The 15,230-nt window shown below is 41.0% G+C and overlaps 1 protein-coding gene across 8 annotated transcripts in view; it reads right to left on the reverse strand.

The window, feature by feature from the left end:
• Positions 1-15,230, reverse strand: part of TMTC1 (transmembrane O-mannosyltransferase targeting cadherins 1) — a 264,804-nt gene that overhangs the window by 222,276 nt on the left and 27,298 nt on the right. For 7 of the 8 annotated variants that reach the window (XR_010932307.1, XM_067696054.1, XM_067696052.1 and 4 more), the window contains exons 4-5: positions 13,141-13,317; positions 8,950-9,156 (exon numbers count right to left, since the gene is read on the reverse strand). Coding sequence is in view for 7 of the 8 variants with exons in the window: in XM_067696054.1 (XP_067552155.1) it covers positions 8,950-9,156; positions 13,141-13,317 (384 nt within the window). In the remaining variant the exon portion in view is untranslated. The remainder of the gene's footprint in view (positions 1-8,949; positions 9,157-13,140; positions 13,318-15,230) is intronic. The other variant, XM_067696055.1, reaches the window with a different exon arrangement.

The raw sequence follows: 15,230 nt of genomic DNA on the forward strand, positions 1-15,230 counted from the left end.
GCAAATCTTTAATGCCAGGTTCCTCACGGAGACTGCTGCTTAGGGTGATTTCAAAATCAATATGTATTTTCTAGATTATATATAAAGTAGTAAAGAGCATGGTTTGAATAATGTGAATAGCGTTAATAATTCATAAATCTACAACATGAAACACACCTTCCTATATGTCTATAAGGTCATCAATCTAAAAAGCTAGTAAATTGTCTTTATTATTTGATTTTCAACCTAATGGTTTGTTTATTAAAGTGATGCTTTATTCAATAGTAATTCTAAATACATCAAAAAATTTTAATTAAAAAAAGTCCACTGCTAGTCTCAGCAACTAAGAATAACTTTACACATGCAACTTATAATGAGGATGGTATCCATCAGGTAAGAATAAGTGTTGGGGCTTCCCTGGTGGCGCAGTGGTTAAGAATCCTGCAGGGGACAGACACGGGTTCGAGCCCTGGTCCGGGCAGATCCCACATGCCGTGGAGCAACTAAGCCCGTGTGCCACAACTACTGAGCCTGCACGCTAGAGCCCACAAGCCACAACTACTGACCCCACATGCTACAACTACTAAAGCCCGCACGCCTAGAGCCCATGCTCTGCAACAAGAGAAGCCACTATGATGAGAAGCCCACGCACCACAACAAAGAGTAGCCCCCGCTCACCGCAACTAGAGAAAGCCCACGCGCAGCAATAAAGACTCAATGCAGCCAAAAATAAATGAATAAAATAAATAAATTTATAAAAAAAAAGAAGTGTTAACACAGGCATTCTGTTTTCCTGCTAAACGTCGATGAAATCCATCTTTGCTACAAGAATGTTTCTTTCTTTTACAGTCATTTTCCTCTAAAATACTGTAAGCTTATAAAAAGAGAGAAAATAAGTAAATATCATAAACAAATCAAATCAAGACTATACCACTTTCATAAATACAGCAAAGGAAAAGTGACCACTATAAAAAGATTTCTAAACAGTAATTCTTCCACACTGTCTTTGGCATAAAATAAGCATGCTGGTAGGGATATAGCCCTACCATTTATGAAAAGCCACAACTAATAGCCATGTTAAGCTCTTTTCATGTATTCACTCATTTGTTCCTCACAATAAGCTCATAGAGCACCCGTTTCTGTACTTTTTCAAGCATTTACATTTTTAACATTGTCACATTTAATCTAGAAAACATAGTAGCAGTTCAAAACATGTGGCAGACAATTTTCAGAGCAACAAACTGGAAATCCCACCAAATTATCTGAAACCATATTGCCTAGTGTAGAATAATGTTCCCATGAAAGAATTATTTATATATCCCCTGAGTGTTTACAATGTTAAGATGAACTGATACTGCTTTTACTGCAATCACTCCACAACCTCTCAGCAGGCTACATTAAAAAAGATAAATTAAAAAAAAAATTAGCTGGATGACAGCAGCTTTAACTAAAAGAGCAAAGAAATTGGCAGCGGACTCCCTACAACACCCTAAGGGCCCTACCTGTGTTCTGCAAAAGTAGGGAAAGATGTTTGGTGTCCTTGAAGTCACCCAGGCTCTAACCTGCACAGGACAGAGGTTGAGTATCCAATGGTGACTGATGAGCTGATAGGAAACCATGAGGCCTGGCATCCTCTTCTAAGAGCCTACTGTGGCAGTGACAAAATTGAATGCCAACCAGAAATGCCTACATTCTGATAATTTTCTCTTTCAACATATGTCCCCATGAATCCAATTGGAAAGCAGATGCCTAAGCTTGATAGCTCTACACTGAGCAAGGAAAGAACTTACCATCCACTGACTGAAATTCACAGGGGATAGAATATTGCCAAGAGCCGGTACCCAGTCAAGATTAAGCAGAATGAACCAGGGGCTGTCAGCAGTTAGGAACTCTACCAACTGCTATCCATAAATTAAAAGGAATTTTGCTTCTTAGCACGTGATTTATTTGGAAGAGGTTTTTAGTGCTAAGTTCTGAACGAAGCCAAGAAACACTTTACTGAAATGATCCATTTTAGTGCTGAGTTCAGTTCAAGAAGCAAAGCAGATTTCAATAAGCTTTCAGGCAAACTCATCAAAGTAATACCTGCTTTACCATATACTCTGGGTCTGGTTCAGATGGAATAACATCACTCTCAACTAATGGTTAGGAAGTAGTGACAGAAAAAACTCTCTTTTAATTCTCTATCCACATAAGAGAATACCTCTCTGGTAAGTTCCATGTTTAAGAAAAGCTACTTTAAAAGAACTTGAGGGCTTCCCTGGTGGCGCAGTGGTTGAGAGTCCGTCTACCGATGCAGGAGACGCGGGTTCGTGCCCCGGTCCGGGAAGATCCCACATGCCGTGGAGTGGCTGGGCCCGTGAGCCATGGCCGCTGAGCCTGCGCGTCCGGAGCCTGTGCTCCACAATGGGAGAGGCCACAACAGTGAGAGGCCCACGTACCACAAAAAAAAAAAAAAAGAACTTGAGAGCCCATCTTGGGTAAATCAACCCACCAAAGAACGTTAAAGGCAGATTAATGATGCTATCCCAATAAACACAGTTCAAAATTAAGAAGCCTGATAACACTAACTGACAGTTCTTTTGGAAAATTACTTTTTTATTTAAGTTTTTAAAAATAAATTTCCCACTATTTTCATCCTTCCTATAGCAAAACAGCAGCATTTGTTCACCCTTCCCAGGAAAATGTGTCCTCCATAGGAAGACAGATGCCTGCAGCAATCACCCACCTCCCTTCTCCAGTGCCTTCCCAGCCACTAAGCAAGTCTGCAGTTCAGTCACACCAGGAGGCACTACAGGGTCTTAGTAAAAGCTATGGTCAGTTCAGCATATTAAAAAGAAATTGACAAGCTATGAAAAAGCTCAGGCATGTATGGGCCAAAGGTAACAAGAGAGGATACCCTTTGGATATTGGGTCCAAGTGATAGAATCATGGGTGTAAACAGTGTTTAAGTTGTTTAATAAGAAATAACTTTAACAATAATTATGCTAGTAGGTTTGGTCAGCTGTCTTTATAAAATACAGCCTGAGAGCTACTGCTTTCTTAGCTCCACCACCATCATGTGCCAAAACGTCATAGTGATCTGGCTGCAGCCACCTAAGAACTACACCTGAAGACTGAAGTATTTACACCACTGAAGAAGAGAGAGTATTCCATAGCAAAATGTGGCCCAGCTCATCTTTAAACAAAGCAATGGAAATGAGGAAAAATGATCCACAGCAATGAAAGAATGTACAAAGTCTCTTTAAAGTAAGACCTTAGCCCATACCTACTTCCAGAGGGTGGCTTGTGTTCTTAAGGTGGATTCATCACTGAGCTTTATACTTACATTAAGAGACTTTAAAGTAGGGGAGGGGATTTATTAATATGAACCCACAAACTTCACTTTTAACTGTGGGAGGTATTTTCTGTGTAGATCTCTTAGTTTACTCCACCCCTCTTTCATTTGGTCATTTCATTTTTTTAAAGCAGTAACTGAGTGAGATTGAAAACAGCCCATCTGAGATCAGTCAACCAGAAAGGTGTGTAAAATGGTGGGGGGATAGCCCAATTATTCATCAGTAATTCAGGCTTTCAACAGAGATTTTTTTCCTGTCACCTGAAAATCTCATTTCACAAACTTACTAAGCTTCTTTCAAAGCTTACATGAGGCTGTTAATAATGATCTGAAACACATTTGCCCTGCTCAGAGGAATTTAATCTACAAAGCATTTCTTACTTTAGGGAAAAAGAATACAATGCAAGGTCTACAGAAGTAAAGCATTAAAACGACACTTGTGAAAGATCAGTGACTCATTCCGCCAGTGAAGGTCAAAATATTTATATGCTTCCTTAAGTCCTCTAAATTTAATTTAATTATCTAACAGTTTCACTTTAGTGCCAACCTGTTCTCTAACCCTAAACCTGTCTTAGTTTCTTGATTTGCATGCCTCCGTGCAAGGTACACAAGAAAAACTTTTAAGACACACTGAAGTGAAAAATATGACCGCTGTCTTACCCACAAAGGTAGGAAACGAGCCCATTTTAGTAAAAATATCATGATCATCATCCAGCTAAGTTCCAGGAGGGCAGAGCTCTGTTTACTTCACTGCCATATATTCCCAGCACCTAAAACATTACTTGGCACATAGGAGGCATTCAGTAAATACTGACAAATGAATGATTCGTGACAGATGCTGCAGAGCAAGAGAAGAGGAAAAGAGCAAGAATTTATTGAGCCAAGAACTGTCTTCAACACCAACCATAATCACTGTCACTTAAATGTGAAATCAATCAAGTCTCTATATGAAAAATGACTAAATATAGTTACAGATATAGGCATGAGTTACGAGGATAAGAGTTCAGGCAGAATTCACTGAGTTTTCTAAGGTGAAAGGGAAAATGTGTCCATGCGTGAATGAACTGGATATAATGAAGAGGGTAGGGAGAAGGAAGGTTTACATACAAAACATTTCTCATTGCACATGGAACAACTGAGTAAAAGGTGGTATCAACTGAAATTTCATCTGATTCCAGAGTGTATACCCTACGTCCTAGGTTCTTCATTGTACTTGCTACCCATAAGCCAATCACTAAGTCACATAGAAAAACAGGAAACTAAATAAATGACTTGCAGTAGGATTTTGGAATTCTCCTGTATTTGGTAACAGAAAATGTTTAACCTGATAGTATTTAGTCCAATTTTTTGACAGCCTAATGCCATGCATGCAATGTAAATACATATTAGCAAATAGTTTCAAAGTTCAAGCAAAAAAAATCTCACACAAACTCATCCCTTGCCTGCATACTGCAGGTTCACCAGTTTCAGGATACATCCTGGTGTTTAGAAACTCACACAGGAATAATAATATTCATAATACTAAGCTACTACTAATGATGCTGTGGGCTGCCACACTGGCTACTGTGGGCCAGGCACCTATTTACATGTTTATTATGCAGGCTATAGCTTTGAGTCCTGACAAGCAATCTGAGAGTAAGGTGCCATGATTAGTTCCACCTTTTGGAGATAAGAAAACTGAGGCTCACAGAGATAAAATAACTTGTCTAGGATCAAGTGAAGGAGCCATGATTTAAACACTGTCTGCAGAGATCTTCAGAACTAAAATAACATTGCCTCTTTGAACTTTTATTTTCTTTACCTGATCACCTTCTGACAAAAGGACACACACAGTTTTTTTAAAATAATTTTGATACTAATCAAATTTATAGTCAAATATATGACACCTTTCCTTTCCAAAGAAAGAAAATACATGACAACTTTCCCCTCCAAGAAAGGATAATGGTCTTTCTTGCCCACAAACATGTTAACTTACTAAGACCCCGACCAGTTCCAGTTGTCCTACGTACTGCTCTCCAGGCATAATTCTTTCTAAAAACATAATTCTTTCACAGGCTGGTGCTCGGAGTTAAAAAAAAAAAAAAGCATGTCATTTAATTCAATGTATTAGTACCAACACCCTATATCGAAGTAAGTCAGAAGGTGCCTCATTTGTTGACCCAAGGATGGCTGCAAGAATCTTCTACCCCCGAGAGTTCAACAGGGAGGCCAGCTCCACAGAGCATGAAACAAGTGTCCTGCCTCCTTCCCAAAGCCAAGTCCTCAACCGGGAAGCTGGACTTCAGAGCATAACAAACAGGCAAAAGCAAAGGATTAGGGGTCAAACAGCCTGAGTTCTAATCCTGTTGTTACCACTTACTAACTATGCAAATGTTTTTTTTTGTTTTTTTTTTGTTTTTTTTTTTTTTTTTTGCGGTACTCGGGCCTCTCACTGCTGTGGCCTCTACCGTTGCAGAGCACAGGCTCCGGACGTGCAGGCTCAGCGGCCATGGCTCACAGGCCCAGCCGCTCCGCAGCATGTGGGATCTTCTGGGACCGGGGCACGAACCCGTGTCCCCTGCATCGGCAGGTGGACTCTCAACCACTGCGCCACCGGTGGCCCCTATGCAAACGTTTTAAATGATCGTTTAACTTCTTCCATATCCACCTGATAATGCAAACTCTAAGGTTTACCCTACACGAAAGTTGTGATGGCTGCATGGGATAACATGCGGGAAATGCCAGCCCACCTCCTGGTACATAGTGGATGGATCACAGATATAAAGTTTTCTTCCCCTCCTGAAAGACCTTCTTCACTGGAGTGCTGGAGCTGACTCACACTGGCTTGCTAGAGATGACTATTAAATTTTCAGAAATTTTGCAGGCCAGTTATTAAATACAGCCATTATTGAAAATTAAATTATATAACTATAATAAATCATACGTATGTAAATATATTGTATATATTAATATATATCTTAAAATAATTCTATAAACGTAAATCATGCTAAAAACAAAGGTAATAAGTACTCAAGGCTCATCACTTCCTAATTAGTTTCCTTCATTTTACTGTTATCTACGCTCTTGAGGTTACTACATATATTGTCCATTGAGCAGTGGAAACGCTTCATGATGGTGAGCTATGGCACACCTCTCCCAGCTCCATGTTCAGCAATGTCACATTTGTAGCTTCAAATCAGCTACATGGTAAGAGTATTTACATGGAAATTGGCCAACACCAGTCAGGATTTACTTTCTCTGGAGAGCCAGTTATTAAGCATTTACCAGTGCACCACTGGTATTCATACTTCATCTTATTCCTTTCTGCTCCTGCACCTTCCATCTCTACTCTCTACAAGTTATCTACCTACATACACACACGCATTAAATTTAAAATAAAAATGAAAACAAAAACCTAACACCCCTGGAGTTAACATCCTTTGCCCCATTCCTTCATTACCAAATTTACTGAAAATATTCTATTTATGCTTAATTCCAATACTTTCTTACCACCTACTCATTAATTTATTCATTTCACAAATATTTGAGCAACTACTCTTAGCCAGACACTATGAAAAGAACTGGGAATACAAATGTGATCAGAAGCCGACATGGTCCCTGCCCTGATGGAACTCAGTCACACTGCAGCCTGACCTTTGTCCTTCCTTGAAAGTCTGTAATGTGCGATTAACTCTTGTTTTTTCTCCTCCTCTGCCTTCCTTAAAAAAATTTACAATTTCCCCAAATATTCTGTCTTCTTTTCCTTCATGCCGTGTTATGGAAAAAGTCAAGATATCCTCAAGGTTTTGACTATTTACCTCTCTGCTTTCTTGCTCAGGAATTTCAAGCATCACTGTGATTTTATCCTTTCCCAAACGTATTTTTCCTCTAGCCTTTCCATCTCAGTAACTGACACCACCACGCACCCAACTATTGAAGCCAGAAACACAAACAGCCTTGTTTCCTGCCTTTCCCTCACCCCTCACCCCAAACATCAGCAAGTCCTGTTAGATGTATATCCAAAACTTATCCCAAATCCACCACATCCCTCCACCTCAGTCTCTATCAGCCTCGGCCAAGACCCTTTCTTTTCCCCTCAGTCTGTATGAAAGTCTCCCTGCTTTACTCTTGCCCCTTAATCATCCGCTACAAGAAGCCAGAGTGAACATTCTTAATGTAACCATTTTCCTCCACATTAAACAAACAACAACAACGATAACAAACAGAACCCTCCAAAGTCTCCCTTTTCCACTCAGAATAAAATCCAAACTCACTTCCATGGCCAACACACCCTTCCCCATCTGGGCCTGCCCACCCCCTGAGCTCGCCCCTTCCAAACCCCACTTGCTCGTTTCCCCAAGTCTGGAACCCTGTGCCCAGATCTGAGCAGGGCTAGCTCCTCCACTCATCCAGGAGGATTCTGTGGGCCTTTCCTGACCAACCAACATGGAGTTGTTCCAGCCAGGCCCACCCACCACTCTCCACCACACTGTTCATTCTTTGTTAGTTACTTAGTGTGTGTCCTCCTCTACGGGAAGGGAAGCTACACAGGGGCAAGGACTCTGTCTTCCTTATTCAACAGGACATCCCTGGTGCCTGGAACATGCCAGGCACGTGGTAGACACTCAATAGATCTTTGTTGATGAACAAATAAATGGAGCACGATCCAAAAGACAGGTTTCCGCAGGAATAATCGGAAACAAAGACCCAGAAATGAGGGAGTTTTCTGGGACTGCACAGAAGAATAAGAATAGCAATCTGCTGTTTAACCACTAATCGTATGAGTCAAATTTCCATCTTTATTAAATTCTGACTTGCCCATGGCTTGAGCTATTTTAGAGGCAAGCTAATTTAATGAGTTCTGATAAATCTATGTTAATTTTCATGGCTAGGTCAAAAGATTCAAAAAAAGAGAGAAAATCCTTTAAAGTTTTTCCTGTACCCTGGGAGATCAGCTCGGTGCTCTGTGACCACCTACATGGGTGGGATAGGGAGGGTGGGAGGGAGATGCAAAAAGGAGGGGATATGGGGATATACGTATACGTATAGCTGATTCACTTTGTTATAAAGCAGAAACTAACATACCATTTTAAAGCAATTATCCTCCAATAAAGATGTTTTTTTTTTTTTTAAAAAAAAAAAAGATTTTCCTGTACCCTCAAAAACATTTCTGAGAGGCAGTGTCCCCTGGGCTTACTCCCATACTTGTGCTGTAATAAATTCCTATCACACACCAAGAGCAGGGAGAGACAGAGCAGCAGAAGGTAGAGCTATCCTCCCCCAGAAAACTGAGGGGCCTTGCTCTCTGATGCCCAGGGCTCTTCCAACAGGGAAGCAGCAATATGTCTGCATTTCTTAATGGAGGCTTCAGAGCCTCACCCTCTCCTTCCAAATAACAGCAGACAGCAGGGCTTCTACTTGCTTCTTCCAGCTACTCCTTTCTCATCTGCTCTAATATAAGGAAGGAATGGAAAGAAGAGAAGGAAGGAGGCAGGAGGAAGGGAGATGGGGAAGGAAAAAGAAAGAAGGAGGGAAACAAGTGTGGGCGGGTGTCACAAAGAACCCACTCGGTGCTTCACTTCTCTAGCGATTCCCCTGCAACAGGTGATGCTGGATGGTGAAAACACGCAAGGTCAAGGAGCACAGCCCAGTACCTCATCAAGGACCACACAGCTCGAGGAGACACAGGGAATCCACTGCTCTTGGGTTCAGGTGGCAATGGAGTATGGCAGCCACCCCAAGCTCCTTTGTGAGGGAACCGCTGCTGCTTCCCGTTCTCCCGGAGAGGGTGCGCGGGCGGTGCAGTGGGCAGGGAGCTCCCGGGCTGCTGTGGGCTGCACTGATGGACGACCCCATTGCTCCTAATTGTACATGGAATGGAGGGGAAACAAAGTCAGACAGAATGATAAGACCTGCAACAAGGAACAGCAATCCCTTGTCCCATCGCCAAGCCCTGTTCCATGGAAGCAACCGTCCACAAGTCTTTTAGCTCTTCTGTTTCTAGTATTCATCACGATATTTTAAAAATAAGATTAAATTATAATCTTATTACTAATTTTAGAACTTGTCTTATTGAGTTGCTACCATAGAAGATGAGGACTCAGTCCCTTTTACGTGGTCACCAATACGCAAACACACACACACACACACACACACACACACACACACATTCACAACCACCCTCTTCTCACCTTCCACATATATTTCTCTCATAATAAATATAATTTGAATTCTCCTAACTCAGTTGAAGTGATATTCGGGATTTACATTATTATGATCTTGTGAAATGTTTTTCACAGCTGATCCACCCCAATGTATTCTCACATTTTCCTTCATGAATCTTCTGAGATGATATAATTCATAACCACCAGCTGGGCAAAACTTTTAAAGTCTGATACTATCAAGTGATGGGGAGAATGTGGAACAAAGGGGATTCTCATCCACTGCTGCACTCCAGTCATTTCAAAAGCAATGTCTCTTGCTCACAGTGAACAAGTGAAATCACAGTTCACAGTGAGATCAACACAGTGAACGTGGATGCATCTGTGGCCCCAGCAATACTTCTGTGGTTATGCCCCAGGAAGTACGTGCACACAAAGGTTACCTGAAGCATGCTATATAATAGCCAAAAATGTAAAAATAACCTAAATTCAAACTCCGGAAGGATGGATAAATTGTGATAATTAAATACTACACAACAGTTAAAATGAATAAACTATAGCCACATGTATCCACATTGATGGATCTCAAAATCCAACGTTAAATGAAAAGAAAAGCAAGAGACACAATTTATATAAAGTCTGCAAGTATGTAAACAATGCTATTTGATATTCAGTGGTATGTACTTATGACGTAATAACAAGCAAACCGCCCTAGAAATGAAAAATGCCAAATTCAGGATCATGGTTATTTCTAGAGAGAGGGTAGGGACTGGGGTCAGGGAACGTTATCTTCTGCGTGTTGGCAATTATATGCTAATTTTTTAAAAAGAAAAAAAATTAACTTTCAGGAGCTGCTCTTTCACTGAAAATGTTTCTTCCTAAAGGTGATGTCTCAGAAAAGAAATCTAACTCTGTTCGTGTGGTCCAATCTTAAAATTTAGGAATAAATTGCTCTTCACGTAGGAGAGGGCTTCCAACACTTGCTTCTGTTGTTTCTTTCCTGTTTCCTGAATCATACAATGAAAAGACCTCAAGAACAACCTAGTACCAAGATGTTTATTCTAAATGAGCAGATAAGAATTTGTGTGTACGTTATTCTGGGAAAAGGGGACACGATTCTGTGAGATTCTGAAAGGGGTCAGGACCCCCCAATACACACAGATCCTCTGAGCTGGTCTCCTGGTACAAATGGGAGCCCAGGATCTGAGATGCAGATGCCCTGGGGGGGTCTCCAAATCCCTGTCCTGTGTGCTCCACGGAGGCTCAGGGGTAACCCTGTGGCTCTGGAGTCACACAGACAGAAGTCGCAATAGGGGATGGGTGACTCTGGAGAGGTTACTTTCTATGCCTGCCTGAATGCGCTCCTCTGTAAAATGAGGGTAAAAGTTGTTGTGAGCAATCGGTGACTTCATACCTGTAAAGGGCATGGCCCAGTGCTTGGCACACGGCCTGCACTCAAGAGATACTGTGATCGACCAGGTCTCCCTGTTACCTGCTCTCAGTTCCTTCTCACCACTTTCACCACTGTACTCAGTTACTCGCGTAACTACTTATGTAACGTCTGTCTCCCCCAGTATTGCTCTTTGAGGGAAGGAATCTTAACTGTCTTATTCTTGGCCAGGCACAGAATGAGAATGTGTTAAGTGGGTGGAAAGAATGAATGCCTCCACCTATGCAGAGATGCTGGCGGTTGTGAGAGCTAAAAGTTACTAAAACAAAGAAACCCCACCAACTATGAGCTATGCAACATCCAAGCTACAGATGAGCAGTACTGTTTTTTTCATAGAATAGAACTTCTGGCAGTTTGGTATAATGAAGGTCAAGAACAATTACTAAAGGAATAAAAACGACAATTATTGTCTTTGAAAAAAGCCTAGCTCAACAGTGACCAGATGAAGAAAAAAGGAGTGCGCTGGAGAGACCTCAGACCAGAGGAGATATGACTTCAAAGATGAGCTAAACAAGAATGCTGCCTGCTATCATATTATCAGCCACTGCAGCGGGCCTGGAAGGTGCACCCTGAGGGGAATTCAGGATGGAGAAAAATAGGATACTGACCCTAGAGAGTTGAGATGCACATCAAAGGAACAATTTTAATGAGCCCAGACTCTTGCATCTTCCCATATATAGAAAAGCACTGAAATCATTAACTTGAGATGCCTGATCTTTTGTGATTAGCACTAATCTTTTGAGTTTCGACTATACAGTTGTTTTTTTAAATTTCTCTTCAGCAAAAACTCATACATCCCAGCTCCTCCCTTACCTCTTTGGAACAGTCCCTCAGAGCTATCTGAGAGGCTGCCCTCCCAGGCTGTAGTCCTTAGCAATGTCCCCAAATAAAACATAATTCTCAACCCACAAGTTGTGTGTTTTATTTCAGTCGATATGAGGTTAAAATATCTCTGGACTGAACCAAAGGCAAGGGTCTGCAGGCACTTGCTACATCTTCTGCTGTCAGTAGAGCGAAGCAGAAAGACGATGGGAGGAAGATACAAAGCAGATGCCAGAAGAAAGTGGAAAGCCAGAGGGGTGGATAGGCTGCTCTCTAAATAGTAAGGTCAGCAATGCAATTACTACCACGGGTGGAGAGGATACAGACGAAAGGCATTCTCATATAAGCCTAGGGGAGGTGCTTTGGCTCACAGCTTTCTTGGTTTGAGCTTGGATCAAAATGATAACTGGGCTCCCTCCTTTTACATGCCTCTGAGATTTACAGAGAGCCAACAGAGCACTAAAATCTATTTAAATTATCTCCAAGTACACCCAGGCAGGAAGGTGATCAGAATCTAATGACTCATCTCAGCTTGTTGCCACTCACTAGCACTGCTCTTATCTTTACGTCAAGAAGCATAAAGATGTAGGGAATGGGCTAAAAAGACAGGATTTTTTTTTTTAAGATAAAATTCTTCATCGGACAAGGCTGGAGAATAAATCAGTGACATTTATTAAAAGTTCAAATGTAAGGGCCTTATAATTAGTGAAAAATAGTGTCTGCATGTCAAATTGTTAGTAATTATGGATTTGACAGAGGAAGAAAATTATAGTATGTACTTGAACTTTTAATATGCCTTAGTCACTCTTATCATCTATAATCCACAGGATAATATGAATGTACCTTAAGTTTTTTAAATGAAAATAGGCTACTAAATAAACTTGTTCTTTAACTTGAATATGACATGTAATTATTCCTGTAGGGTTTAGACTGGCCCTCTGTGGAATTCCAAAAGGCCCCTTCCAAAACTCTTGGGTAAAAGCATCATCCCTAGAGCAAGTAAACGACTCTAATTTAGCATTTGAAGGCAGAGATTCAAGTCAAGCTGTTAACAGACTGTTACCATTTGTAACTACTCCACTGTGTGAATCAAGATCTCTCAGTAGTATGCAACCAAAACAATCTGGCGATATAAACTTGCAATCAGCAATGATACTTTTCAATTCCAAATTTGAGGCTCACAAAAACTTTATAGTCCTCATGGATTTTCATAAAAGCGTGAAGAGTTTAAACATATATAATGCATTTATCCTAAGGAAATAAGCCTTACGATATGATAGTCTAAGAGGAGGTTACATTTAACAAAATGTTATACCTCTATTTTTTTAATGAGAGTTTGAAAACTATTGATTTAAGCAACTCTTCTCTGCACATCATGGACTGCTTGACAGCAAAACTTTAAAATGACTTACGATTTATCATGATTGTGGGATAAAGAAAAGAGATCATAAACCAAGCACACGCCAAACACCGTGACGCCCGTCTCTTTCACCAGCATAGCGCAGGTCCCCAGACACAGACTGAGCAGCAGGAAGAAGGGAGAAGCCGTGGGAGGGAAACATTCCCCAACACAACACTGGTCCACACTCCTGAAAAACAAGGTTGAGTTGCTTTTACTCTAAGAAGAAATGTGGGTCGCTAAGAAATAACCACCTTTTAAAGATAAGATCTAGCACCAATTTCGTTGTATTCTGAGTAAGTAGGTGAGCAAAGATTTCTTGAAGCATGTTCATCACAGTGTTATTTAAAATTTGCAAAGATGGAAAAAAGGAAATGTCCAACAATGCTGAATTTGGTACTTAAATTAAGGCATATATAAATTCTGGTAGGGCTTCCCTGGTGGCGCAGTGGTTGAGGGTCTGCCCGCCGATGCAGGGGACACGGGTTTGCGCTCCGGTCCGGGAGGATCCCGCATGCCGCGGAGCGGCTGGGCCCGTGAGCCATGGCCGCTGGGCCTGCGCGTCCAGAGCCTGTGCTCTGCAACGGGAGAGGCCGCAGCAGTGAGAGGCCCGCGTACCGCAAAAAAAAAAAAAATTCTGGTAAATTATGGCATATAACAAAGGAACACTAAAAAGCCATGTAAAATGCTACCACAGAGATGTATTTAGTGACATGGAAAGATGTTTAGGTGAATATATTTTAAGTGAATACAACAGGTTACTAAGCCACATGAATGAACTCTGGAGCCAGGTTCCCTGGGTTCAAATCACAGCTCTGCTGTTAACTAACAGGGTAACATGAGGCAGGTCGGTTGCCTCCCTGTGCCTCAGTTCCCTCATATGTGAAATGGGATCACAGTGTTGTAGGGAAGATTCAGTAAATGACTTATTACATGTTAAGTGTTTATCATTATTATTATTTTTGTGAAGGTATTTTATATGCTTCTGTACAAAGAAATCAGTGGATATATACCAAACACAATCATCATTTCTGTGATGAAAATACACGTTTTAGTCTTTTTCTTTTCTTCTGGCTAATCTGTTTTTTTGTTTTTTTGTTTTTTTTTTATTGAGGTACAGCTGATTTACAATGTTGTATTAGTTTCTAAACTGTAGTTTTAAATTTGTTTTTCATGAGAATGTATTAAGTAAAGCTTTTTTTTTTCTCAGCATAATTTCCAGCAGGGATTTTCTAAAACCCTCCAGTTGCTGTAAAGTCTTTTTTCACCTTACAAAACAGAGTCAGCGCCACACCAAGAAATTCCACTGTTCCTTCCGCAGGTGGCACACCAATTTGCTCCTACTCTTTTGAAGGCCAAGATATCTGAAGTGGTGACGTCTTACCCTTATTGTTATGTCTTAGAACAATCACCTAAATTATATGCCAAATTTGTAGGAGACAGGCTTTTTCTCCGAAGCTGGTTTATAGCTTAAAATTACTCAAAGTGCGAATGGCCTGCACAACAGAAAGCTGTAACAGTGTAGCTTATGATCACACAGATGTGGATATGCTGCGGGCCCACTCATGTTCCCAAATTGATCAACACAGAGAAGAAGGCTGAGGATCAAGTTCAAACTCAAAAGCGATTATTAATCTTGTTCTAACACCAGAGCAAATAGGAAACAACTGTTGAATTTGGGTTTATATTTTTAATATTTTCACAACACTCTTTTATATACCTAGCAATGCAGTGGGAGATTACAAAGCCAGGACTAGAAGCCTGGTACTATATTAAGAAGAGACTCTGGTCTTAAAGCAAAACTTCATAAAGCTTAATTCAGTCCATCTTTGACCCAAGCTCTAAACTGGTTTACAACAAGGTTTCTCAGTTTCAGCACTACTGGTATTTTAGGGAAGATGATTCTTTGTTACAAGGGCTGTCCCGCACACTCTAGAATCCTTGGCCTCTACTCACGTGCCAGCTGTACCTCTCCAGTTGTGACAAGCAAAAGTACCTCCAGATATTGCAAATGTCCCCCTGGGGCAAGGTGGGCAAATCTGCCCCCTACTGAGAACCACCGGTTTAGAACAGTGTTCCTTGGAGTCACTGGGTTTTATAAGA

Source organism: Pseudorca crassidens, chromosome 11, assembly GCF_039906515.1.
Source record: "Pseudorca crassidens isolate mPseCra1 chromosome 11, mPseCra1.hap1, whole genome shotgun sequence".
In the NCBI taxonomy this organism is placed as follows: domain Eukaryota; kingdom Metazoa; phylum Chordata; class Mammalia; order Artiodactyla; family Delphinidae; genus Pseudorca; species Pseudorca crassidens.